Source organism: Artibeus jamaicensis, unplaced genomic scaffold, assembly GCF_021234435.1.
Source record: "Artibeus jamaicensis isolate MK-2021 breed Jamaican fruit bat unplaced genomic scaffold, CSHL_Jam_final contig_469, whole genome shotgun sequence".
Taxonomy (NCBI): Eukaryota; Metazoa; Chordata; class Mammalia; order Chiroptera; family Phyllostomidae; genus Artibeus; species Artibeus jamaicensis.
This window is the reverse complement of record NW_026521847.1, coordinates 951,567-977,863: the sequence shown is the minus strand read 5'-3', so window position 1 is coordinate 977,863 and position 26,297 is coordinate 951,567. Positions and strand designations below refer to the sequence as shown.

Here is a 26,297-nt window from a genome sequence, read left to right as displayed (position 1 = left end):
AAACTAATTTGTACGACAAAGTGTTGTACAATTAGTCCCCCATCCTGGGCAAAGGCCCTTCAAATCCGGGCTTCGGCACTTTCTAGCTGTCTGATTGTGGGCAAATTTGATTTCACTGGATTTCAGTCTTCTAGACTGTAAAATGGTAATAATAAAACTGGCCTTGTCCTGAGTGGTGTGGCTCAGTGGTTGGGCATCAGCCTGCAAACCGAAATGTTGCCAGTTTGATTCCTGGTCAGGGCACGTGCCTGGGTTTGGTGCCAGATCCCCAGTTGGGAAGCGTACTAGAAGTAACTGCTAGATGGATGTTTGATGGACGGATGTTTCTCTCCATCTCTCTCCCTCCCTTCCCCTCTCTCTTAAATAAATAAATAAAACCTTAAAAAAAAAAAAAACTGGCCTTATAGGAACTTAGGGAAGTGCGTAGCTCTGGCCTTCACTGCCTGCAGTAGTTTCATAAATCAAAGCAAACCATTTTGTTAAACACTGTATTTACTAGGATCTTCTCATTAAATGGGGGGCGGGGGGTTTGCTGAAGCACGGTGGACATAGCAATTAAGATCTATACTTAACGTGCCCAGTGAGAACGCATTGGATTGTATTAACAACTTCTAACTCGCGAAAGCGCTCTGCAGAGCGCAGTATTCCAATTTTACCAGGAGCAACTGAGTTCAAGGAACCTAGTTTCGTGAGTCTCTAAACCTCAGCGCCTCTCCGCCGAGCTGTGTGAGCGTCTCCACCAGGAGTCTTAGGGGCGCGTCCATTCTCTGGTCCCGCTTCCATGTCGGACGGGTTAGACAAAGCGTTGGCGGCCAGGGTAAAAAGCGACGTGGAACCAACTGGCTTGGCCTTTGTTGTCCGGAGAGCTTTCAATTAAAGGCAAGCCTCTTTTTTTTTCCGGCTTCCCTGCGGTGCCTTTTGGGAGTTGTAGTCAGACGCACTCCATCCTGTCTGGCGGGTGAAAAAAACCAAAACTTCAAATCCCAGTATGCCTCGCAGCGAGTGCAACAACTACTCTTATCCTCCCTACTTTTTTTTTTTTTTCACTCCTTCCCTAGTCTTCTGAGTCCTACGGTGGTGCTTCTTGTCTGTGAATTTCTTCTCTCTTTATTTTTTATTTTTACTATCATTTCCCCTATTCTCGGGAACCAATGCGCGACCCACGCTCCGATTAAGCGACGGCTTGGAACCCGTGGTGGGCAAGGGGGGAATCAACGCAGAGTAGTAAGGGGGCCGGGAGAGGGGACGGTGGAGTTAAAGAGCTGTGAGTGAGAGGGAGGAGTGGGAGAGAAGAAGGGGAGAAGTTAGGAGGTTGGATGGTGTGGATCAGGTTGAATGGGGTGAAGTAGTACTCTTCGGGAGGGAGAGGAAAGACGTAGAATTAGATTTGAGGTAGAGTTAGAATTAGAGGTAGAATTAGACGTGGAGTGGAGAGGTAGTTTATTGCTATGCCCAGCAAGAGAAGTGGGGCAAAGAAGTAGGTGGGAAAGTCTGACAGATGTGGAGCTTATGGGCCGCTCTGACCAGGACAGGTGGAAGGGAGAGAGGATTGGGGTCAAACAAGTCTTTTTGTCACTGCTTAGTAAAGATGAGACAAATCATCGAAATGCAAAATAATTCAGATAAGGGGCAATTAATAATTCTGTTCATTAGAAATTGAGAGAAGACTGGAGTTGAGGCCAGAAGTGGGGTGACCAGGCAGGAAAGGAGGAAGTCGGTCAGATTTGGGAGAAACAAGAAAAGAATGACATGGAAAGGGAAACCATGGAAAAGATGGGCCCACATGGTGGGAGCCAGTGGATCTGGACCAGAATGAAAACGGTGAGGGATGACACTGGCATGCATTGTGGGGATGAGTTTCTAACACTTGCATCTCTCAGGTGATGGAGAGCACCCCTTCAAAGGCTGGATTGAACCGAGCACATCTACAATGCAGGAATCTGCAGGAGTTCCTTGGAGGTCTGAACCCTGGGGTATTGGATCGACTGTATGGACACCCTGCTACCTGTCTGGCTGTCTTCAGGTGAGGATGCCCTACATGGCAGGGACCGTGGTGGGGCAATGTAATGAGGCTTGCAGACAGATAAGTTATCATGGGTGGAAGCTTAGTCTTAAGGGACTTGGAGATTAAAGTGTCTCAGGCCAAAACAGATAGTGTTTTTGGGGATGGCAACACTGGTAAAGGTGTGTGGGTGGTTGGGGGACACAACCACCATGTTTGAGAGGCTGAGATGCGGGTTGGGGACAGAGATGCAGATCTAAGGCAATTGCTGATATTAACATTTTACTTCTGTCCCCTGTAGGGAGCTCCCGTCTTTGGCTAAGAGCTGGGTGATGCGGATGCTCTTTCTGGAGCAGCCTTTGCCACAAGCTGCTGTGACCCTGTGGGTGAAGAAGGAATTCAGCAAGTGAGTGTGCTGAATTCTCAGCTAAATACAAATTTCTGAACAGCTAGATTTCCCAAACTGCTGTTCTTGGAACACTTCCAGGAAATATTAATGGGTACACCACAAAACTTGTAATTAAACAAGATTGGGAAACTCTGTATGCTGTATTTTCCCTCTTGGAGAGTTGTGATGTCTATACAAAGGCTTGGGTAAGTGTTGCAGCAAAGAAATTTGCCTTAAGAAGACACTGTTTCTCTCTGAAACAGTGATCCAAGAATCACCGGTTCAGAAAAGGCAGAAGTGGGGGACTTTATGGGCCTCCTTTCTTTTCTCCAGACACCCCCTCACCTCTCTGCTTCTGTTTCAGGGCTCAGGAGGATAGTACAGGGCTGCTGAGCAGCCTCCGTATCTGGCACGCCCAGCTGCTCCCTGGTGGTCTCCAGGGCCTCATCCTCAACCCTATCTTCCGCCAGAACCTCCGCATTGCCCTTTTGGGTGGGTATGTCACTTCCACCTCTTCCTCAGCTGGGCCAGGGGAACTAAACTTCTGGATGGAGAGCTGTGATGGCCCTGTCTGGAACCTTGTGGGCTCTACCTTTGGGAGCTCCTTTAGGAATAAGTTTGATACAGCTGCACAGTGTAGGAAAGACCTCCTGCTCGTGACCCATGGGGATGAGGGTGGAAAGAGGGCAGAGGGAGGGCAGGGAACACAGGCAGGGCTCCTCACTCTCGGTCCATCCTGGCATAGGGGCAAGGCCTGGTCTGATGACACAAGTCAGCTGGGACCAGATAAGCATACTCGGGATGTCCCCTCACTTGATAAGTACGCCGAGGAGCGATGGGAGGTGAGGACGTAGGACTCTGTGTGTATCTCTGCTTGTGCTCCTACTTCCTGTGGACTCCAGAGGCATCTCTCTGTCTTCTCGCGTTCCTCAGGTGGTGCTGCACTTCATGGTGGGCTCCCCCGATGCAGCTGTCAGTCAGGACTTGGCTCAGCTCCTCATCCAGGCTGGGCTCATGAAGAGGTGAGGAAGCCAGGGGTGCGACAGCAGCCTAGTTTGATGTATCGGAGGGTCCCCGCTAAACTGAGTGTTTGGGTGGGTCAGAAGTGGAGGGGGTTGACTGAAAAAGGAGAGTCGAGTGGAGCGTTGCCAGGGGTAAACCAGAAGACATGAGAGGACCGGTGGGGATGGTGGCCTTTCTCTGCACACCTCTCCCATTGTCCCTCTCTCTGTCCCCCTCTCTGTCCCCAGTGCTGAGCCTGGAGAACCACCCAGCATCACCTCTGCTGGCTTCCAGTTCCTGTTGCTGGACACGCCTGCCCAGCTCTGGTACTTTATGCTACAGTATCTGCAGACAGCCCAGGTGAGGCACCACTCGCCGACACTCCTGGCTCTTCTCAAGGCCCACTCAGAGACTGCTGCCTACAGACTCTGCTGTGTGACATTCTTGTCTCTCGTTTTCTCCTTCCTGCCCTGCCCTTTGTCTCTGCCCATCGCTCCTTAGAGTCGAGGTATGGACCTAGTGGAGATCCTTTCCTTCCTCTTCCAGCTCAGCTTCTCTACTCTGGGCAAGGTAAGCAGGGGGGCAGGGGCTGGAGCTGGAGGCTTAGGTGGGTGAACTGAAGGGGGAGAGGTGGGGAGGGGGAGTGGGATTGTGGGGCTACAGAGTGAAAGATGAGAATGGACAAAGCATGGGCAGAGGTGGGAAAAGAGGGAGCAGATGGACTGGGTTGGGAGCAGGAGAAGGGGATGTGTTTTGGAGGCCAGCTGCCTACTTTTCTTCCCCAGGATTACTCTGTGGAAGGTATGAGTGATTCTCTGTTGAACTTCCTGCAACATCTGCGTGAGTTTGGACTTGTTTTCCAGAGGAAGGTATGAGCACCCAAAGACATGGCTTCTAGGGAAGAGGCAGGGTGGCATGCTGCTTTGGCCTTTAGAAAGGAGGGGGATTTGGGGAGACAGTAATAAGCAGTTGCCAGGACTGAATACTTGGGTCCCTTGGGGAGAGAAGTTGGGAGTTGAGGCTCGGTGCACTGAGAGGGATCTTATGTCTCAGGAAGGAAGATGTAGGGCAGTGACACCTGAGAGAGGGCCCTCTGCCTTTCCCTTCTGTCCTTTCCAGAGGAAGTCTCGGCGTTACTACCCCACACGCCTGGCCATCAACCTCTCATCAGGTGTTTCTGGGGCTGGGGGCACTGCGCATCAGCCAGGCTTCATTGTCGTGGAAACCAATTATCGACTGTATGCCTACACTGGTGAGTCAACAGAGGGCCCTTGGGAGAGCAGGCTGGGGATGAGTGGGAGGGGCAAAGGAAGCAGGAAGGAACCAGTATTTTTTCAGTTCACCTGATAATTTACAGAGTTTTCTGACATTTACCTTCACATATGAGGGCAGGGCTAGAGGACGTCTGGGTGTGGGGGAGCCTCATCATCCTCTTTTCCTGTCCCTGGGTCAGAGTCAGAGCTGCAGATCGCCCTCATTGCCCTCTTCTCGGAGATGCTCTATCGCTTCCCCAACATGGTGGTGGCACAGGTCACCCGGGAGAGTGTCCAGCAGGCAATCGCCAGTGGCATTACAGCCCAGCAGGTAGGCACCCCCTTAGGGGTTGGTGGGAAGACAGGCTGCACTTGTGCTGTGGGGTACAGGGTGGTCACCAGGCCTATTACAGAGTTGATGCTGAGTTGTCTGTTTGAGCATAGATCAGGCACATGAGAAGTCCAGGCTCTAGGTGTGGGAATAGGCAGATATTGGAGAGAAAGCCCTGAGGGACAGGGGATAGCTCTGAATTTGTATCTTGGTACCACCACTTCCTAGCTGCATGAACAGGCTGGTTGCTTTGTTTCCAATCCTCAGTTTTTTCATCTGGAAGATGGAAATAATGAGTTTTCACCCCACCAGGTTTTGGAGAGGCTTTAGTGAGAGAACAGTGGTAAAACACTGAGCTAAGAGCCTGCCACATAGTCAGTGCTGCTATTTTAAAGAAAAACAAAACAAGGTCATACAAAGGGCAGACATGCCAGAGAAGGAGTGGCAGACTTGACAGTGGGAACAGCAACTTGGGACAACAGCTGAACAGGGGCATGGGCTGATGACAGGCATATGGCTGTGAGTTTTTTTAAACAGTAAGGGATGTTCCACTGACATTAGGCGATGGCCCAAGTAGCTTTCCTGCCCTCTTATTTGAGCCCTTTACCCACATTCTTCTCTTTTTCTAGATCATTCACTTCCTCAGGACAAGGGCCCACCCAGTGATGCTTAAACAGGTATATTTAGGCACCAAACCGCTGGAGGCTGACAGCCCCTGGCACCTAGTGATGAAGTGGTGGAAACTCTGGGGAACAGTGGAGGAATGGGTTGTCGCAGCAGTGTTCCTGAATCCTCCGTCCATCCCTTGCTCCTGCAGACACCCGTGCTGCCGCCCACCATCACGGACCAGATTCAGCTGTGGGAGCTGGAAAGGGACAGACTCCGGTTCACTGAGGGTGGGTGACTTCTGGTTGTTGATTCTTGGTCACTGGCCAGAGGAAGAACAATTCGGTCTTGACCTGAAAAAGCTATTGATGTTTTGTTTTGTTTTTTTTGTCTTGCTTACAAAACACTTTATTTTGGGGCTAGTTGGTAATTGTATATAAAATCTCAAATTACAATTTGGATTTAGTTAGGAGAGAAAATTTGGGAGGAGTAATCCACAGCACTGCTCTGGTTTTGTTGAGCACTACTGGGTTATCTTGTATTATATTGCCTCTCTGAATATGGCTGGATGAGCTGTGACAGGACATAGAAGATTATGTTTAAATTGTGGTGGGTGGCCTGCCACAGGGGCTCATGGTCTCTCCTCTTCTTCCCTGCTGCCTGTCCTCGGTCCCCAGGCGTCCTGTATAACCAGTTCCTGTCGCAAGTGGACTTTGAGCTGCTGCTGGCCCACGCGCGGGAGCTGGGCGTGCTAGTGTTCGAGAACTCTGCCAAGCGGCTCATGGTAGTGACACCAGCTGGCCATGGTGACGTCAAGCGCTTCTGGAAGCGGCAGAAGCACAGCTCCTGAGCATATGCACTAGGACAGGAGCCAGGCTCAGTCCTCTAACTCAGGGGTTTTTACTTATTAGTGGAGACTGTTAAATAAAGTCATTTTGAAAGTGAGCCACGTGAACTCCAGTACCTCCCTCTCTGCGGGTTCGGCTCATAGCCTCTTCGGTCATTGGTCAGGGGGCGGGGTGGGGGCGGGGCAGGGCGCCTGCGCCTGCGCAGTCCTACCCCACCTACCGGCCCTGCCCCGCCTCCCCGGGCAACCCAGCGTGGTGCGCACAGCAGTGTGGTTCCAGGAACAACAGTCTGTTCAGGAGTTCCGGAGTCGGATTGCTGGTGGATCCTTCCCATCCTCCCCTGCTCAGCCATTGCCGCGCTGCATGAGCGCGCCGGGGTGGCCTCCGGTGGGTGGGACGCGTGGAGCTGGAGGCCGTGAGGGCGGTGTGTCTGGTCAGGCCGAGGTCGCGGTGACTCGGCAAGACACGTTGCTGGTCTTTGGCAGGAAGATATCGGTCATCTCCCCGAATCCTTTACCTTCCCATGTGTTAGCGGTCACCCCACGTGTCCCACGCATATGTTGGGGGCCAGAAATGCTGACCCTTCCCCAGAAGAGACCTCATCTTGTGGCTCCAGGATCCTGTTATTGTCGACATGTTCTGTAGTCCTCCGGGAGTACCGGTTGAGGGAGAAGGGATAGAATAACAGCAGTGCTAGTAGGAGGCGGGGAATTAAGAGATAGGGTGTGGCTTTAGGGTTGTGACCCTCCCGCTCCCCCATATTCTCTATGTGCTTTGTCTGTCAGGAACAGATCGCGGACTCTTTGCAGGAACCCCTGATGCCTCATTTGCCTCTGGCCTCTTTTCTACAACGGGGGCTGAGGCCCGCATGGGGCCTCCCCAGGTGCAGTACCCTGTCCACCCAGTCAGAGCCCTATGGATCTCCCATCTCCCAGAGGAACCGGGAAGCCAAACGGAAGCGCCTGCGAGAGAAGCAGGTGGCGCTGGAGGCTGGCTTAGCCCGGAAGAACAAGGTTGGGGTCACACAGCTTGTCTGAGATTTGGGAGGGGGCTGGAAGAGACTGCTGGGTTCTGCATGCCTAGCATTTACTGGGAACTGTGTCTTCCCTTTCCGGTCCCTCCCCCCAGTCACCTGCAGAATCCAGTAAGGCTTGGACTCCTAAAGAAATAGTGTTGTATGAAATCCCCACAGAATTTGGTGAAAAGAAAGGTAACTAGGAAACTTGAAGGTCTTCTCTTTCACATTCTCGTTGCCCGTTTGGTTTGCTGAAATGCATCCTGGGAGTGAAGTTCAGGAGTTTGCAGAGCTCTCCTCTGCTTCCACAGATGTCTCCCAGCCCTTACCTCCTGCATACAGCCCCCGATATGTTGAAGCAGCCTGGTACCCTTGGTGGGTTCGAGAGGGCTTCTTCAAGCCAGAATATCAGGTTTGTACCTGGCAGGGAGGGGTACCATGAGGTTGGTGGGTACAACCGAGCCTCAGAGTCTGGCGCTCACAGCCAGCCATATTAGAGGGCTCGTCAACTGTTCCTGGTGTCTCCAAAGCATTCTGTTAGCGGGTTTTCCCTTTCCCTGTTATTTCTAGGACCTTTCTTTCCTGCTCTTCTTTATGCCTTGGAGATACCAGAGGGAGCTATTCACCAGTTAAGATCCTGTCTTCTCTTGCCCTTGACTTTGTCGCTTGCTTCTAGATCAAGCTGCCCCAGGCTACAGGGGAGACCTTTTCCATGTGTATTCCACCTCCCAATGTCACTGGCTCCTTACACATCGGGCATGCACTGACAGTGGCCATCCAGGATGCTCTTGTGCGCTGGTGAGGGGAAAGGGGTTGGTCGAGCTCTTGGAGGGAAGGGAAAGGGGCCAGGAGTGAGGATAAACATAAGCTCAGAGTTTCCTGGGCTGGTGTTTTGGTTGCAGGCACCGAATGCGTGGGGATCAGGTGCTGTGGGTCCCTGGCTCGGATCATGCAGGAATCGCTACCCAAGTATGTCATTTGCCACTGTTTACTCTTCTTGGGTGAAAGAGATCTCTCCCCAGGGAAGTGACCTGATTCATTGTTTCTTTGCCCCTTAATCTGGTAGGCTGTGGTGGAGAAGCAGCTGTGGAAGGAGCGAGGGGTGAGAAGACACGAACTGAGCCGGGAAGACTTCCTCCAGGAGGTGTGGAAGTGGAAGGAGCAGTGAGTATGACAGACACAGGGAGGTGTGAATCATGGGTTTGGGGCCTCGCTTTTCTGCCCCTCTCCCTGTTTATGGTTGCTCTTTCCATTTCCCCCACTTCCCTAACTTCTGGAGATTTGAGCTCTAGGGATGTCCAACCTGTTGGTGTCTCTGGGCCACAGTGGCAGAAGGAGCATTGTCTTGGGCCACACATTAAAATACATGAACACTGATGGAAACCGATGAGCCAAAAAAAAGGTTTTCAGTAAATGTACAATTTTGTGTTGGGCCGCATTCATAGCCATCCTGGGCCGCGTGTGGCCCATGGCTGCAGGTTGGACACCCCTGCTAGAGTTTGGTGGGGTCTCCACGCTGTGTGTGTATGTGTGCATGTATGTGTTTCTGTGTGTATTTTCTCTGTGTGTCTGTGCCTCTGTGTCAGGATGATACAATAAGATGTGTATATTGAAGTATATATGTGCATATGTATGTGTACACGTACACTTCTCCCCTCCCCACTTACTCCATTTTCCCTTGCCTAGATTGCATCGTTTCTCCTACTCACCCATCCCCACCTTCCATCTGCTTGACATTGCCTTCATTTTTCTGGGTCTGTTATCACATGCCATTCTCATAAAGCTTCTTTAGGTTTCCCACAAATTGGCTGCCCCTTCTTCTGTTACTGTAGACCTTTATACTTTTTAAAATTTCATAGGAGGCTTCACACTAAAGCCTCCTGTAAAAGAGGCTTTGTGAGTCTGTCCCCATTAGCTTCTAGAGGCTAGATCAATGCTGTGCTCACCCCAGCCTCCAGCATTGCTGGGGTGTCACTGGGCCTGGTACATTATTGGTGCTTGGGACGTGTTTGCTGACAGATCTTTCTGGACACAGGAAGGGTGGAGAGATCTGTGAGCAGCTCCGAGCTCTGGGGGCCTCCCTGGACTGGGACCGAGAATGTTTCACTATGGACGCTGTGAGTGTGCCCAGCCTGGTCCCTGTAGGTGTCAGGGAGGTGTTTAGAGATGTACAGGGAGTTGGGTTGTGGTGTGTGTGGGGAAAAGCAGGGTGGGAGTGATGGTCCCTGAATGGGGTGACAGGCTGAGAAGGGGCTGTTGGATATGGACACTCAGGTCATTCTAGGGTTCCTCAGTGGCTGTGACTGAAGCTTTTGTGCGACTTCATAAGGCAGGGTTATTGTACCGCAGCCAGCAGCTTGTCAACTGGTCATGCGCTTTAAGATCAGCCATCTCCGACGTTGAGGTAAGGCAGAAAAAGCTAAACAGGTCTGTGAGGGTGCTGAGGTGGGTGAAAGCCCAGACCCTGGAGCCAGACGGCCTGGACGTAGCTCCAGGCCCTGCCACCTGCCAGCTCTGCGACTTCTGGCTCCTGTGAGCCTCAGTTTTCCTTATCTGTCATTCAGGGCTGATGGGAATGCCTGTGTCTTGGGGGTGTTGGGAGAATGAAGTGAGAACTCATGCAAGGTGCTCAGCACAGAACCTGTGTGTGGCTTAAGTGTCTGGTGAATATTTACTGTAACTGTGCTACATAAGAATTAGGTGAGAGCAGAGGGAGGCCGGGCGGGCAGAGGAGTGGAGGTGGGAAGACTGGCTATGAGCCTTGAAGAAGGGCTGCTCTCAGACCCTGCTTCTTCCATGCCTCTAGGTGGAGACCCGGTCCCTGCCTGGCCACACAGAACTTCGACTGCCCGGCTTCCCCACCCCTGTGTCTTTTGGCCTACTTGTCTCTGTGGCCTTCCCTGTGGATGGAGAGCCTGGTGGGTGCAGTCCTTGGAAGGGTTGCCCACTGATCTCTGCTTCCTCTGCTTCCTCAAACCTGTGTTGGGCTGATGGGAGGGAGCCCACCAGCCTGTTTCACACAGGACCTGGTGGGAGGGCCATCAGCCCAACACAGGAACATTGGTAGTGTTTGTGTTTTCATGGGGACTTTCCCTGGCTGTTTGGGCCATATAAGAAAAGTGCACATGGTCACTGCCCTTTGGGAGCTTAGTATAATTCTTCAGGAGGCTGCTACCTCCAAAAGAGATGAAAGATTAGTTCTGAAGTGTGGTTTGAACAGTAGTGTTCTGAAGAGTTCAGAGAAGGGGAAGATAAGCGAGTTGGAATGTCAGAGTCTGTTTCGTGTAGGAGGGGCTGGTGCCAGACCCAAAGAATGCACAGCGTTTGTGATTAGGACACCAAGTGTTTAAGTGTCCCTTGGATACCATCAAAGATTCTGGTTGCATTTCTTAATGCCGTACCCATTTCTCCTGTGCAAGCTGTCAAGGAATTCCTTGGTACCATATACTGACCCAGGCTCCTATAAACACTGGTTTTAATTTTCTGTAGTTACTTCTGGGGGTCTGCCCAACCTCAACTGCTCCCGCCCCTCCCTTTTCCAGTTCTCCTGGCTTTAGCTGTGTCTGCAGTGAGGAGTGAGAATGACTGCTAGCTACACATGCTTGAATTTTGTCCTCAGATGCAGAGGTCGTGATAGGGACCACGAGGCCAGAGACGTTGCCTGGAGATGTGGCAGTGGCCGTTCATCCCGACGACACCCGATATACAGTAACGCCCGTGCTCCCTGCCCCCGGCACTCCTTCCCACAGCTTTCTCTTCCCTTCTTTTCTGGATGGTGGCTCCTTCTCTCATACTTCCACTTCTTTTTCCTAAGTCTTCTTAGCTCAGTTCTCTAGTGGCTCTGAGTCCGCTCCCTTCTCTTCTTGACGCTGCACTTTCCCTCTAGCTCGGGGGCTCACCGGGTATGTCCGGGCAGACCCACACTGCCTGTGTCTGTGCACTCCACACTTATTGGCCGTGCTCATCTTGGCCGTGTTATCACCTCTGCCATAGCGGCAGGTGGCGTAATTGGGCAGAGGCTGCCTTCGCCTCTTGGCGTGCAAAGCCTAAAGTATTCACACTACATCCCCTTAAGAAAAAGTTGGCTGACAGCCACTCTGACTCTTTACCTGGGTTCTCATCTTACTCTTAGGGCTTTCCTGCCCTGCCAGGATCTTTCTGCTCACACATGCCTGTCTTGACCCCTCTCCTGTCAGCATCTGCATGGGCGACAACTTCGTCACCCCTTGACAGGGCAGCTTCTCCCCCTCATCACAGACCCTGCTATCCAGCCACATGTGGGCACAGGTGAGTGGAGGTCAGGGGAAGGAAAGAAGGCTTGGGGTGCCAAGGGCTGGGGACCAGGAGGAAGAAGAAAGGAAGGAAGGAAAGCTCGTGTGGAGTAGTCTGAGTGGGTGGGGGGAATGAAGGGGAGGCACGGAGAAGAGGGGAGGGATGGGAGCATGAGCAATGATGATCCTTCTGGAAAAACAAAAGCCAGGGTCAGGGATCAGTGCTTATGGCGTCTGTGCTCCCCAGGGGCGGTGAAGGTGACTCCGGCTCACAGTCCTGCTGATGCTGAGCTGGGAAGCCGACACGGCTTGAGTTCCCTGAGTGTCATTGCGGAGGATGGGACCATGACCTCTGTCTGTGGGGACTGGCTGCAGGTGGTACCAGACTCAGTGTTACCCCATCCTTTAGGGGCACCCTTTGTCCCACATACTCTTTCCCACTCTCATTTCTCTGGAGCCCATTAGCCTTTATCGTTGCTACTTTCCCAGGGTCTTCATCGATTTGCTGCCCGGGAAAAGATAGTGTCCGCACTGAGGGAGAGGGGCCTGTTCCGGGGCCTCCAGAGCCATCCCATGGTGCTGCCCATTTGCAGGTGACCCATTTTAACTTCACCTCCGATCCCCCTAGGAGAGCATGGCATGGGCTCTGTACTCTCATGTTAGAATACGGGCTCTGTCAGCTTTACTGGCTGCTGTATTCTCAGTACTAGGAACCTGGCAGCCAGTAGGGTCCTGGGTCCCTGGGGCAGAGGCACAGGGCTGGGGGAGCAGTGGACTCAGCTGTCTCCCTTTCAGCCGCTCTGGGGACGTGGTAGAATACCTGCTGAAGAGCCAGTGGTTTGTGCGCTGCCAGGAGATGGGGGACCGGGCTGCCCAGGTGAGGCTGCACTGCAAGCAAGGACTGACCCTGGGGAAGGGCTGAAGAAACAGAATAGCTGAGCCAAGGGGCAAGGTGGCCCACACTGGGCTGGCTTGTGTCCTCAGGAGGTTTGGGAAGTCCTTTTTGGGCTCAAGAACCGTGTCGGAGGGCTGCTGTGGGTGCAGGACAGGTAGCACTGTCTGAAGGCCTTCTCCCTGCAGGCTGTGGAGTCAGGGGCCCTGGAGCTGAGCCCATCTTTTCACCAGAAAAACTGGCGGCTCTGGTTCTCCCGTATCGGGTAAGAGGGGCACTTGTGGGCCTGGGAGGGGACCACTGCTGACACTGAGGAGCTGCTCTCCTCTGTGGCAGGGACTGGTGTATCTCACGGCAGCTGTGGTGGGGCCATCAGATTCCAGCCTACCTGCTTGTAGAGGAGCCTGGGCAGGTTGGTAGGAAGAAGTGTGGGAGGGATGGGGCTGGGCAGTGGGGTGGGATGGAGAGAGGGCCTTAGCAGGGAGTCCTGGGCCTCATTGCTAGCCCAGCTTCCTGTCTTTCAGGTGCTTTAGCCTATCAGGGTGGCTTCCTCATCTCACCACCAGGGGGCCCCCGAAGACTGGGAGACTGCTGTTTCCACTTGCCAGATGTTCCTTCTCACACTTCCCTTGTTTTCTGCAGGGCAATAGGGAGGACTGCTGGGTAGTGGGCAGGACAGAGGCTGAGGCCAGAGAATTGGCCACAGAACTGACAGGGATACCAGGGGCGGAGCTGACCCTGCAGCGCGGTGAGGGCCTGGGTCTTGGGGAGGTGGTATCGGGAAAGTTGGCAGTGAGGGTTGGGTTGGAAGAGTGGGCAGCAGCAAGCTGAGGCCTTAAAAGCTGAGGTGCCAATTGTTTTTATTTCCTGTTCTGTTTTGCAGACCCTGATGTCCTGGACACATGGTTCTCTTCAGCTCTTTTCCCTTTTTCTGCCCTGGGCTGGCCCCATCAGGTGAGGCACCGTTTTGAGAGGGAGAGACTGAAGGTGGGAACTGTGAAGGACACACTTGGGCCCGCTGAAAGTCTTGAGCAGATGGCACCCAGGGCCTCTTCCTGCTTATCTTTTTCCTCTTAGACCCCAGACCTCAGTCGGTTCTACCCCCTGTCACTTTTGGAAACGGGCAGTGACCTCCTGCTGTTCTGGGTGGGCCGCATGGTCATGCTGGGCACCCAGCTCACGGGGCAGCTCCCCTTCAACAAGGTAACAACCCCTTAGTGCCCTGTCTCTCCCTCCAACTCTCCAGTCTTCCCTGTTTGTGTTCTCTTCTCTAACCCCTACTGTGATGTTTTCCACGTTCTTGATTCCTGGTTCGTGACTCACTTCCCACCTTAACCCTTAGAGCATGGAGGCCAGAGGGCCCAAGGGACCCTCTGGGGAAAGGCTCTTCAAGCTGCCCTCTGCCGACCCCTTCATACCTCCAGGTGCTTCTTCACTCCATGGTCCGGGACAGGCAGGGCCGGAAGATGAGCAAGTCCCTGGGGAATGTGCTGGACCCACGGGACATTATCAGAGGGGTGGAGCTGCAGGTCAGGATGAGAGCTGGACAAGGCTGGGGTTTGTGGGGAAGAGAAGGGAGCCTGCAGAGAGAAGTCAACTGGGGGAGCAGTGGTTGGGAACCTCGGAGGAGTCGGTCTTGGTCTTGGACTGAGGCCAGCAAATATTCACCTGCCCCAGGTGCTGGAGGAGAAGCTGAGAGATGGGAACTTGGACCCTGCAGAGCTGGCGATCGCAACTGCAGCGCAGGTGTGTCCCCAGTGTCTGCTCCATCTGGCCTCTTAACTAAGAGCAACCTGCGATCCAGGCTTCTGGCACTGTGGCTTCATAGAAATCTGCCGTCTGTCCTCCTTCTGGTTTCAGAGAAAGGACTTCCCTCACGGGATCCCTGAGTGTGGGACAGATGCCCTGCGGTTTGCCCTGTGCTCCCATGGGGCCCTCGGTAAGCTGGGCCAGGAGGTGTTGGGGTACAAAGAGGGGCTGGCAGGGCTGAGGACACCCCGTGTCACTGTAGTCTACCTGCAGATTCTCTGCTTTTTCTCCCTCCCAGCAGGTGACTTACACCTGTCTGTCTCTGAGGTCCTGAGCTCCCGACATTTCTGCAACAAGATCTGGAATGCCCTGCGCTTTATCCTCAATGTCCTAGGGGAGAAATTCACACCCCAGCCTGCAGAGGAGGTAAGAGAGAAAGAAGAGGTGCGTGGAAGCAGGGACGTCTGCTGTTTGAGGTGGAAGACGGCATCCAGAAGGAAAGGCAAGGAGTGGCCGTTGAGCTGCCCCCATCTTGCACCCCTCTTCTGCTGCAGTTGTCCCCCTCCACCCCAATGGATTCCTGGATCCTGAGCCGTCTGGCCCACACTACCCGAGAGTGTGAGCGAGGCTTCCTCACCCGAGAGCTCCCAGTTGCCACCCATGCCCTGCGCCACTTCTGGCTCCACAGCCTCTGTGATGTCTACTTGGTGAGTGGGGCTAGGGCTGGTATGCATTGCATTCCTGCAGACTTGCTCCTTATCCCCTGACGATTGGGTTCCCTGGCAGAGAGCTCTCAGCAAGGTTCCCGATCGTCCCCTCTGTTAGGGCAGGAAGGTGGGTGAGCCAGGGAATCCCATTTTCCCTCTTTCCCGCAACTAGCCTGGCCACTGTTCCCTGCCTGTCACCTGGGGAGAGAGGAGGGTATGGGGATACTTCTGGAAAACTGAGTCTGACAAAGCAGGGTCAGGAGGCAGATGGAGCTTCATCTTTAGCCTTTGATTGCTGAGTTTGGACCCTGGGCAGGCTGGGAGCTATAAATGGATAAGGAGGAAGTAGAATGGTCTTCAGACCCCGGGTTCTCACACTTAATCCTGTGTGGGAATCATTGGGAGGGACCACTGGTTAACCTGTGCCCCACCTCTTCTGAATGCTGTCTCACCAGGCAGGATGGTGCAGTGAAAATTGTCACTGCTTGACCCAGGCGATGCTGCTAGCTCAGGACTGCTGCCTGCATCACTGTTTCTCAACCATTTAAAAAAATTCTGTTTCTTTTGTAAGCAAAGCCTCAGTTCTTTTTTGTCTAAACTACCTGACCTTCCCGACAATTTGATTCCCCATCCACCTCCGAGAATCCCTGCCCGAAACTCCCTTTCTGTGGGATAGCTGATGGTGTCCAAGCTGCGCCACGCTTCTTACCCACAGCGTCCCAACTGGTAGGGCTGCCGGTGTGTGGAGGGGGCAAGGCTATGGCTGTGGCCCAGCCCTTTCTCCTGACCTACAGGCTTCTTCCCCAGGAGGCTGTGAAGCCCCGGCTGTCACACTGCCCCTGCCCCGCTGGGCCTCCTCAGGTGCTGTTCTCCTGTGCTGACATTGGGCTGCGCCTGCTTGCCCCACTCATGCCCTTCCTGGCTGAGGAGCTCTGGCAGAGGCTACCTGCCAGGCCAGGCCACCTCCCCGCACCCAGCATCTCTGTTGCCCCCTACCCCAGTGCCAGCAGCTTGGTGAGTCATACACATTCCTGGAGCAGGACTAGTGCGTGAGGGTTGGGGAGTAATGTTCTGAAAAGGGTTGCTGCCGTGGGGCCACAGATAGTAGCGGATTGTGCTTTAGAGTCTTTGGGGAGATGGATTGTTCTGTAGCACTGTCTTGGGGAGCAGTGTCACATGGTGGACAGGAGCAGGACTGCCACTAGACTGATCCTTGCTAGCTGTGTAACTGTGCCTTGGTTCCTCCGTCTTTAGACTGGGGATAGCAGTGGTCAATGTCATGGTTGTGGTGACGATTAGATGTTAGTGATAGGATAGCACAAAAGTCTCAGTGCAGTTTTAAACTTAAATAATTTGAGAAGGATAAATGCAGGAAACTTAACCCCAAAACATCATTTCAAAGCTTAACTAAGTTGTTTTTAATTATGTGGTTTTTGTGAGTTATGTGGCTTTGTGAGTTTTGAATAATGTGTTTTAAATTTTATTTTTGGTTGTTTGCCACCTTCAGTCAGAGTGACTCAACAGATGTCAACCACTGATCATTTAAGACCTTAGATGACTCCCCAGTTTGTTGCTATGTTCCATCCTTGAGGTGGTGCAGGGGGGTGGGCTGGGCGGATAGAGGATAGAGCCAGGAGAGTTGGTACAGGAGTCCCAGGAGCCTGCTGGTCAACTCTGGGTCCCCGTCTGTAGGAACACTGGCACCAGCCTGAGCTGGAGCAGCGCTTTTCTAGGGTCCAGGAGGCTGTGCAGGCACTGAGGGCTCTTCAAGCCACGTACCAGCTCACCAAGGCCCGGCCTCGAGGTGAGGTGTCCCTGCAGAAAGAAGGGGCTGGCAGGGCAGAGGCGGAAGCCTGGGGTCGGGGCCCAGGGTAGAAGGTGCAGGATGGGAAGGGAGGCAGGGTCATGGGCCTTGACAGATTCCCTTTCCTTCCAGTGCTGCTGCAGAGCTCAGGGCCTGGAGAGCAGCATGCCTTTGAGGCCTTCCTGGAGCCGCTGGGCACCCTGGGCCGCTGTGGGGCTGTGGGCCTCTTACCTGCTGACACAGCTGCTCCCTCTGGCTGGGCCCAGGCCTCTGTCAGTGACACCATTCAGATCTACATGGAGCTACAGGTGCTCAGAGGAGATTGGAGTGTGGGAGGGGTCAAAAAGGATGTTGGGAAGAGGGCAAGAGTGAGTTTTATAAAAGTGCAGAAGGGTCTTAGGATGGAGAGGAAGGAAGTACTGGGTGAGCCATAGATGTCTCTCTTCCCTCACAGGGCCTGGTGGACCCTCAGGCCCATCTTCCTCTGCTGGCTGCCCGAAGACACAAGTTGCAGAAGCAGTTTGATGGCCTCATAGCCTGGACCCCATCAGAGAAAGAGGCAGAGACTCAAAGGCAGCAGAGGGTAAGGCTGGGAGGCCACCCAGGGAGCTCACCTCCCTGAGGGAATGTGTTGGGAGGAGGGTGGGTCTCATACCTGGATCCTTACCTGCTTCCCGCCCTGTCCAGCTTTCTTCCATCCAGCTGGAATTGTCAAAACTGGACAAGGCGGCTTCTCACCTCCGGCAGCTGATGGATGCATCTCCTAGCTCCAAGGAACCCTGAGCTCTCACTCACTGTCTCTGGCGGTTCTCTACCCTCTCAGGCCTGCCTTTGAGAACAGACTGATTCTGCAGCGGCTGGTGAGATGGTGCCTCAGAGACCACGTGGTCCACCTCCCTTGTTTATGGGAACAAACCAGCTTGGTCAGAGTGTGGGTTACTTGAGGTGCTCACATCCTGCCCCTGCTTCCCTCCTGTGTAGTCCCACCTGGAAGCTTAGGCATGAGGAGATTCAGATATACTTTTAAAATTTTAAACACACATGCCTGTGGTTCTTTTATCTCTCCCTCAGTGGTGACTTCCTTGCCTTTCCGTTGTTCCCTGAGACTCTGGTCTGGGAAAGGAGGAGGGCTGCCTCTTCTTCAGGCTCGGTTTGGGCCACAGTGGGAGTGCGGATGCTGGGAAGTGCCTACCTCGTGGAGGAAAGGGAATTCTCATAGGCCTCACTTCCGAGGCCTATGAGAATTCTCCTTTCTCATCCGAGTTCCGCCTGCTTCTGAGACTTATCAACAGCGCCCCAACTTCTGCTGACACTTCTCTACTTCCTTGCTCCTTGGCTCAATCCCCAGGGGTGCTGAGGGGCTGCAGAGAGTGCCCCTCCCTGTGTGTACCTGAGACCAGAGTGCCAGGGACACCCTTCCTAGCCCCTGACAGAGGTACATAAGATGGGCAGATGCCGACCTCCCCACCCCAAACATCTTGTCTCATCTTAGTGGGAATCAGGGGCTGACTCTCTGGTGCCCAGGTTCCATTCTGTCCAGTGACTCAGATTATCTACTGTTTATGGCAGGCTTCTAATGGCGGGGGCCTCCCTGGTGCTATTTAACCCTGAGAACCTCAGAGGTGGGGGTGTTCATTTCACATATGAAGAAATGTGCTCAGAGAATAAAATTAGCTTGTATAAAGTATCAACTGGGATTCAACCCAATAAATTAGGTGTAAATTCTTTCTGGTTGCTGTAATCACACTTCATGTTATCATGGCAGCTTAGATGAGTAAGTGTCACCTCTTCTCTGGGCAGAAGAGTCACCCTTTTTAACATTTTCCTTCCACTCTTGATACACTTTTTCTAACAACCTAAGATCTGCTCCAGTCCCCAACAGCACATTCACATTCCCACCCAGAAGGAAGAGCAAAAGGAGGGAATGGGCAGCTTCCTGTTTCTCTTCCCCAAGGTCAGTAAGTATTTCTGGAGCACCTGCTATGTACTGGGCCCTGTTGTGTGCCCACCCTTGGATTTATCAGTGAATGAAAGAAACAAAGATCTCTGCCCTGGTAGTACTTCGGTTATAGCAGGGAAAGTCAGAAGTAACATGCAAAGATGTAAAATACAGAGTGTGTCCGAAGGTCATGAACGCTGTGAGAAAGAAAGTGTAGAACAAGGTAGGGGGACTGGGGTGTGTGTGTGGGAGCACGTTGTAGTATTAACGGGCGGAGGGGCAGGGTACAGTTCACTGTAGAAGTGAGATTTAAGCAAAGCCTTGCAGGAGTTGGAGGGAGACCCATGTCCTGTGGGTGTCTGTCCACATCCCTGTCTGGATTCTGAGCCCCCAGCCCCAAAGCTTAAGCAATGGGAGAAGAAACAAAAATGTGGCTTAAGCCATTTGTCTGGTGTCTGACTTCTCCACTCAAACGGATGTGAGATGAGTGGCCTGTCCTTTCTAAGCCTCAACTTCCTGATCTATAAAATCAGATAATACCTATTATGCTGTATTTAATACTGCTGCAAGCATTGGCCTGGGGAAGTGTTACACCTGGAGCAAAGTATGAGTTCAATACATGGGTCTTTCCCTTATTCCCAGGTGTTTTGAAGATCTCGAATTGAAGTGTGTGTTCATGTCCCTGTGTATGTGCGTTTGGGGGTGTGTGTGTCCCCGTTAATTCCCTAGATTCCCTCTAGGCCTTTGAAACTGGCATTGAGGGACAGCGAGTCCATCCCGGAAACCCTCTGCTTTTCAAAGGAGAGTCAGACACAGTCTCGGGTGTCCAAAGCTTTTATTACAGTGGGCTCACAAATCCACAAAGTCATTTAATTCAGCATATTTCCTGCCACTTAGCAGGTGAGGGCCTGCTGGAAGACAGGGCCCGGGTATTCCCCCTGCACCAGGCGGGGAGGGGGCAAACACCCCATCCAAGAGGGGCACAGGCTCTGATTGCTCTCAGACTTCACAAGTAATGTGCTGTGGGGATCCAGCCTGATTGAGGGTGACGTTGGTTCCTGATGGGAGGTGGAGGAGGAGGCAGAACTGGGTGGGGGGGAGAGAAAGGGTTAGAGAGTGAGGTGTAAAATGGCTCTCAGACCTAGAATGGCCAGGTGCCAGCAGAGAGACCCAAAGCAACTCCGAAACACAATCTGAGTTCACACAACCCCATCCTTTCCCTTCCCCAAAACCTACCTTCTTGAGCAATTCCAGGGAGCTGGAATCATAGGGTGAATTTGCAAGAAGGGAATACTTCAGCTTCAGTTGCAGAGTCATTCGTGGCCCTAGCGATCCAGAGGTGTAGCTTAGGACCCAGCTACCAGGGCTGGAGATGTGGGCAACCCTCCTGCCTCACTCCTGCCAGCCTCCCTCTTCCCAAAAAGCCCTTTCAGATCTTCTCAAGGCAGAGTTCACTCCTGAATTCTGGGGAGCTCAGGACTTGGGTACCTCTTTCTCTCTCCCCTTCTTGGCCTCTTCTTGCCATGAGGACCCTTGTGTCCAGCCCTCTAGCCCTCACCTGTTCCATGTGAGCTGCCAAAGAGGGTCAGGAGGAAGAAGAGGGTTAGTCTGGTCCCCATTGTGGCGGCCTCACTTCTTGATGGACAGAAGAGATGTCCGAAGGACCCTCTGGCCTTTCCTTACCCAGCCTACCTTTCTACAGCCAATCCTTAGCACAGGCATTTGGGGGGAAATGGGAGGGGGAAGCCGGGTAACTGGATTTTCCAGTTCTCCCCGTGTGACTTTGAGGACCCAGGAGAGGGCCATTCACTGAGCTGCTTGGGAAAACAGTGGGTGGTCCCTCTTCACCCATCCCCCACGGGTGCTTGGTTCTGCAGAGAGCGAAGTGGAGGAGGTGCCCCTCTTGCAGTTGTCTAAACCCCACCCAGGCTGGGGCCTCTCATTGCTCTTTAGGGATTAATTATTAACTACAATTCCCATCTTTCAGGTCACCAAATGGCTCAGGAATGTGGGCCGAAAAGGGAGGGTTGGATTAAGTCAAGTTTCTTCCCAAACCCAGGTGTCGTGTTCCCCCAGCCACAGTGACTTTCTAGGTGAAAAATCTGGGTAGTGTGAAACTTTCATCTTTGAATGTTGTTAGTTGCTCTACAGCATCCCAGACACTCAAGTGGCGACACAGGTTTTATCAAATCCTCCTCCTCTTTCACTTTTTGTGTTCAGGCAAAAGGGGATACCCTCATCTACTTAGTTACACAGGCCCTCAGAATGGCAAACACAGGACGGATATGTAGAGGAAAGTTTGGGGATCATCTTTCTTTAAACACTAGGAAATATGGCCCAGAGAGGGTGAATAACTAAGGTCACACAGTAAGTCAGTAGCAGAGAGACTAGAACTCATCCCTTATAATGCCAGGCACACCAGATACACGGACAAGATTGACAGACCAGTCACACCAGCCCCTGGAACACACAAAGTAACATCTTCCCATCTGCTTCTGTATGTAACCTCCCCTCCCTCTGAAAACCAGAGGGCCCAAGCACGGAAGAATGGAGGCAGAGATGGAGGAAGATGTCTCTGCCATCAATGGGACTGCCAGACTTGCAGTGAGGAGTAAATGGACAGAAAGATTAGCAGGCCTGCAGGTAGGAGCAGCGGGCACAAGGTGGAGAGGTGCTCTGAGGCATCTGAGTCTTCTTTTTTCATTCGTATTTTTTACAATTTTTTGTTTTGTTTTTCTTTTCTGAGTCTTCTTGAGAGGGGAGCACCTGTGTCTTTCCCTTTCTAGGTAACCACAGCTGATGCTGTGTGCCAGTCATGTTAGAGACGTTCCCTTTGATGCTCATCACGCCCCTGTACCCTAGGGGCTAGATCTCCTTGTTTTAGGAGTGGAGACACATCTGGGTTGCTACACAGTTGGGAAGTGGTGGGTTCAGGGCAGGCAGGCTCCAGAGGTGGTTTCTGAACTTCTGCAATGCACTGTCTCTGAACACAATGTGGTCTTCCCTGCTGCTCCTCTTGTCCATCAAAGGAATGGAAAACTTTCGGGCTGGAGCCATGTGGATGAAAGTGGTTCAGGTCCTACCCTGTCCTGGGTTTCCTAAGGGTCAGATGCAGTCCCCAGGCCATGATCTCCAGCCCTACCCAGCTCCCAATTCCTGCTGCTTCTAGAGACCAATATGTCCTCACCCTCAACAGTTGTACTTCTGGCATCAATAGGAGGACCTGGGGATAGGACACCTGTACCACCCTTTCAGGATGGTACAGGTGGGGGGCTCACTCGGGCCTGGGGGATAGGTCCTAGTCTGGGAAGAGCCAGGTAAGAGGCTGGGAAAAGGGCCAGGTAGGGCATCTTCAGGCTCTTACGCTCTGTCCTCCTCACCCATGCTTCCTGGGATCAGGCTGGGACAGGTTAATCCTCTGGGGACAGCTTGCTGACCTCTCCGTATATGGGGATCCCGGTTTTGATGGAGGTCCTGGCACACCTGGCTCTCCAGAGGTACGTAATGGGCCTCTGAACCTTTTAAAAAGCTCCAGCAACAGGTCTGGAAAGGCACCTGGGCAGGCACCATCGATGCCATGCTAGTGCTGCTTGTGGGTCTGCAGGCCTTTGCCATACATAATGACCATGGACTCAAAAGTGGTGCTTCATGTTGGGGTGAAGACCCAGGGATGTGGTCGACTCTTCTAACCTGATCATATTGTTCTTTTCCAACAGCTCAGCTGCCCCATTAAGGACCACTGCAGCTGGAGGCATCCCCACTATCTGACAGTCTCTTCTGTCTCTGGGGGTTTCCCCTCTACTTTTGGGGATCTCCCCACTGCCTCTGTCAATCTCCCCTGTATCTCTGGGTGTCTTTCCTCTACTTCTGGAGGTCTCCCTTCTGTTTCTGGGCGCCTTTCCTCTTTCTCTGTGGGTCTCCCCTCTCTCTCTGGGAATGGCTCTGTGACTGTCCCCACCATCTCAAAGAGTCTCCCCACCACATCTGTGAGTTTTTCAACAGTTTCTTCAACCTCTGAGTATTTTCCCAGTTATGTTCAGACTTTAGTTCTGACCATTTCTGGTAACGTTGCAGGACTAGTCTCAGTGGCACCAGGTGATATTTCTGTTGCTCAATCCATCCTTGAAGGACTTGTTTTTTTTTTTTTTTTAATATTTATTTATTTATTTTTAGAGGGGAAGGAGAGAGGGAGAGAAAATATTTGTCCCTTGGAGTGGCACTTGTTTTTAGCATGTCCTGAAGCTGTGGGTAGGGGCATTCTGTGCTTAGTCAGCAGCATCAGTTATCAATCAGCAGTTCCCCAGAGCCTCATGAAGCAGAGCCCTTGAGTTGGTGCTTGCACAAGGGCCCTACTTTTCGGTTTCTTGCACAAGGGCCTTCCTGCTTTTCAGTTTCTCGGCTTTTTTTCTGTGGTTGTACTAACCTAAGACCTTTCTTACTTTGAGGTCATGAAAATATTCTTGAACATGTTATTCCAGAAGCTTTATTATTTTAGTTTTCAAATTTAAGCCTATGATCTATCTTACACTAATTTCTGTGTATGGAGTGAGGTAGAGGTCAAGTCCAGTTTTGCCCCTTCCAGTTAATCAGTTGCTCCAGAACCATTTATTTCCAAGACCGTTGGTCATTCTCCACCATTGCATTGTGTGAGTACCTTTATTGAAAATCGGGTGACCGTGCTGTGTGGTCTGGACTTGATTCTGCTCTCTCATTTGTCTGCTTTAGCTCCAGTGCCACAGGGCTCTGTGACTCAGCTCTTCAGCAAGTCTGCCGAGCCGGTAGTATGAGTCCTCCAGTTGTTTTTTTAAAAATATATTTTATTGATTATGCCATTACAGTCATCCCATTTCCCCCCTTCATTCCCCTCAACCCTGCATATCCCCTCCCCCCCATTCTCCCCTTAGTTCATGTCCATGTGTCACAAGTTCTTTAGATTCTATATTTCCCATACTATTCTTGCCTTCCACCCTATCTATTTGCTACCTACCATCTATGCTAATTCTCTGTACCTTCTCTCCCCATCTCCTCCTCCCACTCCCCCATTGCTAACCCTCCATGAGATCTTCATTTCTATGTCTCTGCTCCTGATCTAGCTGTCCTCTTAGTTTGCTTTTGTTTTAGGTGTGGTTGTTAATAACTGTGAGTTTGGTGTCCTTTCACTGTTCATCTTTTTTATCTTCTTTTTCTTAGATAAGTTCCTTTAACATTTCATATAATAAGGGCTGGGTGATGATGAACTCCTTGAACTTGACCTTATCTGAGAAGCACTTTATCTGCCCTTCCATTCTAAATGAAAGCTTTGCTGGATAGAGCAATCTTGGATGTAGGTCTTTGGATTTCATGACTTGGAATACTTCTTTCCAGCCCCTTCTTGCCTGTAAGGTCTCTTTGGAGAAATCAGCTGACAGTCTGATGGGAACTCCTTTGTAGGTGACTGTCCCTGTATCTCTTGCTGCTTCTAGAATTCTCTCCTCCATTTTAATCTTGACTAATGTAATGATGATGTGCCTTGCTGTGTTCCTTCTTGGGTCCACCTTTTTTGAGACTCTCTGAGCTTCCTGGATTTCCTGGAAGTCTATTTCCTTGGCCAGATTGGGGAAGTTCTCCTTTATTATTTGTTCAAATAAGTTTTCCACTTGTTGCTGCTCTTCCTCTTCCCCTTCCAGTACTCCTATAATTCGGATGTTGGAATGTTTAAAGATGTCCTAGAGGTTCTTATGCCCCTCCTCAATTTTTTAAATTCTTATTTCTTCATTCTTTTCTGTTTGGTTGTTTGTTTCTTTCTTCTGGTCCACACCATTGGTTTGAGTCCAAGTTTCCTTTCCATCACTATTTGTTCCCTTTGTATTTTGCTTTATTTCACTTAGCGTAGCCTTCATTTTTCCATCTAATTTGCGACTAAAATCAACTAGTTCTGTGAGCATCCTGATCATCAGTGTTTTGAACTGTGCATCTGATAAGTTGACTATTTCTTGGTCGCTTAGAAGTATTGGCTCTGGGGCTTTGAGATGTTCTTCTGCTTGAGCAATAATGTTTTGGTCGTGTTGCACCTATTACATATGAGGGGCAGAGGCTTAGGTGTTCACCAGGGCAGGTCAGCCCAGTCGCTGGGTTGTGACTGGGGGCGGGGTGAGAGAGGGAGCAATGGCATTTGTTCTGCTCTCTCTTGGATTTTGGTCCCCGCTGCTGCTTCCCATAAGCAAATTGGGCCTTTCTGGTGCTGGTTCCCAGTTGGGTGGGCTTGTGAACATTCTAGGATCCTGTGGGTCTTTCCAAGAAACTCTCCTGTGAGGCTGGGAGCCTCTCCCAGCACCTCAACCCCCCCACCCCAAGTCAATCAGTGCTTTTAGGTTTTATTTCCCAGCACTGGGGTCCTGCATAGCGTGGTCTGTCTCACTGTTCATTTTTTCACCTGGTTTATCTGTGTGAGACCGTGGTCAGCCAGCTGCCTTGTGCCCTCACTGGGTCTGCCCAGTGCCACCCTGCACCTGGGATCTGCCAGCCACCCCCTGTGCACATGGGTCGGTACGGCAGCCACTGCTTTTCCCTGCTGCAGCCCCTCTTTGCTGGCTACCGAGTCTGCCCCTCTTACTGGTCTGGATGAATGATTCATTGTTGTCGGACTTCCATACAGTTCAGTTTTCTGTCTGTTTTGGTTGTATGTTTGTTTAAAAATCTTTGTTGTTTTTAAATTTGGTTGTGTGAGGAGGTACAGTATTTCCACCTGCGCCTCCATTTTGGCCAGAAATCCGGTCCTCCTCTTCTGTTTCTCTTCCAGATTGCCTCGGCTGTTCTCAGACTTTTTATCTTTATAGAATCAGTCCGTCAGATTCTACCAATTCTTGGGTTGAAGGCCTTGAAAACACCCTCCTTTGAGATTCTGGTCCCAAGAGGATGGGAGAGAACTCTGCAGAGAAATGTGGTCTTAGAGTCACAGAAACATGAGTATCATAGAAGGAAAGGTGGAAAGTTGAGGAATGGGGGTTGAGGTCCCACCTGCCTCAGTCACTGTCTCTTTGCCCCTCAGGCCTGACACCTCAGGAGAAGGGCTTTGTTCCAGACTGGGCCATTGTGTTGATCACGGTCACTGTGGTGGCAGCAATCATCAGCTTACTGTATGGTATCAAGTTGGTGAGTGAAGCTGTGGATTGAATGCATGGGTGTTCAGTCCAGTGAGGCTGGGACCTGGTACCCCAACACTCTGACAAGCACTGGGCTTTAGGGAGAAAGGCGGCTGTTTGCCACACTTAGAGATGATATGGGGGGGAGGAACCCTGGTTCTGGTGGCTTGGAGGAGACACTGACCAGGCAGGAATGGGGGCTTGAGAACACTGACAGAGAGGCTGGGGAGTGCTGGAGGCTCATCCGCTTACAGCTAAATTCAGCTCTTGGCCATGAAGAATCAGGTTCATGGAGCCACAGGTTGAATCCTGGCTCTGACATTATATCTGGGTGATGTTGTACAAGTTATTTAACCTCTCTGTGTTCCA

At 51.9% G+C, this 26,297-nt stretch overlaps 3 protein-coding genes across 10 annotated transcripts; 2 read left to right on the top strand and 1 right to left on the bottom strand.

Moving 5' to 3' along the window:
• The first annotated feature begins 1,041 nt into the window (after nucleotides 1-1,041).
• On the top strand, nucleotides 1,042-6,527 carry GTF2H4 (general transcription factor IIH subunit 4). Of its 2 annotated transcripts, none has more exons than XM_037141376.2 (14): nucleotides 1,042-1,195; nucleotides 1,881-2,023; nucleotides 2,304-2,408; nucleotides 2,755-2,886; nucleotides 3,136-3,232; nucleotides 3,324-3,412; nucleotides 3,641-3,752; nucleotides 3,894-3,962; nucleotides 4,178-4,261; nucleotides 4,512-4,644; nucleotides 4,846-4,976; nucleotides 5,606-5,653; nucleotides 5,794-5,872; nucleotides 6,260-6,527. In XM_037141376.2, exons 2-14 carry the CDS (start codon nucleotides 1,884-1,886, stop codon nucleotides 6,430-6,432), a joined length of 1,392 nt encoding a protein of 463 aa, XP_036997271.2. In that variant the 5' UTR covers nucleotides 1,042-1,195; nucleotides 1,881-1,883; the 3' UTR covers nucleotides 6,433-6,527. The 2 variants fall into 2 exon arrangements, with proteins under 2 accessions (XP_036997271.2, XP_036997272.2); XM_037141377.2 differs by having other exon boundaries at nucleotides 1,042-1,224.
• Nucleotides 6,528-6,615: 88 nt separating this feature from the next.
• On the top strand, nucleotides 6,616-17,906 carry VARS2 (valyl-tRNA synthetase 2, mitochondrial). Of its 7 annotated transcripts, none has more exons than XM_037141370.2 (30): nucleotides 6,632-6,817; nucleotides 7,216-7,443; nucleotides 7,559-7,640; nucleotides 7,757-7,857; nucleotides 8,122-8,243; nucleotides 8,348-8,414; nucleotides 8,512-8,609; nucleotides 9,481-9,562; nucleotides 9,730-9,849; nucleotides 10,252-10,363; nucleotides 11,065-11,153; nucleotides 11,642-11,732; nucleotides 11,964-12,091; nucleotides 12,206-12,309; nucleotides 12,512-12,593; nucleotides 12,797-12,873; nucleotides 12,945-13,020; nucleotides 13,251-13,356; nucleotides 13,492-13,562; nucleotides 13,686-13,811; nucleotides 14,033-14,137; nucleotides 14,286-14,354; nucleotides 14,469-14,547; nucleotides 14,659-14,783; nucleotides 14,912-15,064; nucleotides 15,872-16,078; nucleotides 16,757-16,868; nucleotides 17,001-17,176; nucleotides 17,323-17,451; nucleotides 17,556-17,906. In XM_037141370.2, the coding sequence occupies exons 1-30, from the start codon at nucleotides 6,794-6,796 to the stop codon at nucleotides 17,649-17,651; spliced, it is 3,237 nt and encodes a 1,078-aa protein (XP_036997265.2). In that variant the 5' UTR covers nucleotides 6,632-6,793; the 3' UTR covers nucleotides 17,652-17,906. The 7 variants fall into 7 exon arrangements, with proteins under 7 accessions (XP_053523371.1, XP_036997270.2, XP_036997265.2 ...); XM_037141372.2 differs by having other exon boundaries at nucleotides 6,633-6,817; nucleotides 7,222-7,443; nucleotides 14,656-14,783; XM_037141371.2 differs by having other exon boundaries at nucleotides 6,633-6,817; nucleotides 14,656-14,783.
• Nucleotides 17,907-19,630: 1,724 nt separating this feature from the next.
• On the bottom strand, nucleotides 19,631-20,528 carry SFTA2 (surfactant associated 2). Its single transcript, XM_037141382.2, has 3 exons — nucleotides 20,366-20,528; nucleotides 20,044-20,132; nucleotides 19,631-19,893 (listed from the first exon to the last, which is right to left on the bottom strand). Exons 1-3 carry the CDS (start codon nucleotides 20,424-20,426, stop codon nucleotides 19,807-19,809), a joined length of 237 nt encoding a protein of 78 aa, XP_036997277.2. The 5' UTR covers nucleotides 20,427-20,528; the 3' UTR covers nucleotides 19,631-19,806.
• Between the last annotated feature and the right edge of the window lie 5,769 nt (nucleotides 20,529-26,297).

What these genes read in the sequence shown, in the direction of transcription:
- GTF2H4 (XM_037141376.2), top strand. Translation starts at nt 1,884, where the DNA reads ATGGAGAGCACCCCTTCAAAGGCTGGATTGAACCGAGCACATCTACAA. An exon ending in GCTTCTCTACTCTGGGCAAG is followed by an intron (nt 3,963 to 4,177) that starts GTAAGCAGGGGG and finishes TTTCTTCCCCAG; the next exon opens with GATTACTCTGTGGAAGGTAT. An exon ending in GTGGCATTACAGCCCAGCAG is followed by an intron (nt 4,977 to 5,605) that starts GTAGGCACCCCC and finishes CTCTTTTTCTAG; the next exon opens with ATCATTCACTTCCTCAGGAC.
- VARS2 (XM_037141371.2), top strand. Translation starts at nt 6,794, where the DNA reads ATGAGCGCGCCGGGGTGGCCTCCG. An exon ending in GTGTGGAAGTGGAAGGAGCA is followed by an intron (nt 8,610 to 9,480) that starts GTGAGTATGACA and finishes TTCTGGACACAG; the next exon opens with GAAGGGTGGAGAGATCTGTG. An exon ending in CGATCGCAACTGCAGCGCAG is followed by an intron (nt 14,355 to 14,468) that starts GTGTGTCCCCAG and finishes TTCTGGTTTCAG; the next exon opens with AGAAAGGACTTCCCTCACGG.
- SFTA2 (XM_037141382.2), bottom strand. Translation starts at nt 20,426, where the DNA reads ATGGGGACCAGACTAACCCTCTTCTTCCTCCTGACCCTCTTTGGCAGC. An exon ending in TGGCAGCTCACATGGAACAG is followed by an intron (nt 20,133 to 20,365) that starts GTGAGGGCTAGA and finishes CTGGATCGCTAG; the next exon opens with GGCCACGAATGACTCTGCAA. An exon ending in CCCTGGAATTGCTCAAGAAG is followed by an intron (nt 19,894 to 20,043) that starts GTAGGTTTTGGG and finishes CCCCCCACCCAG; the next exon opens with TTCTGCCTCCTCCTCCACCT.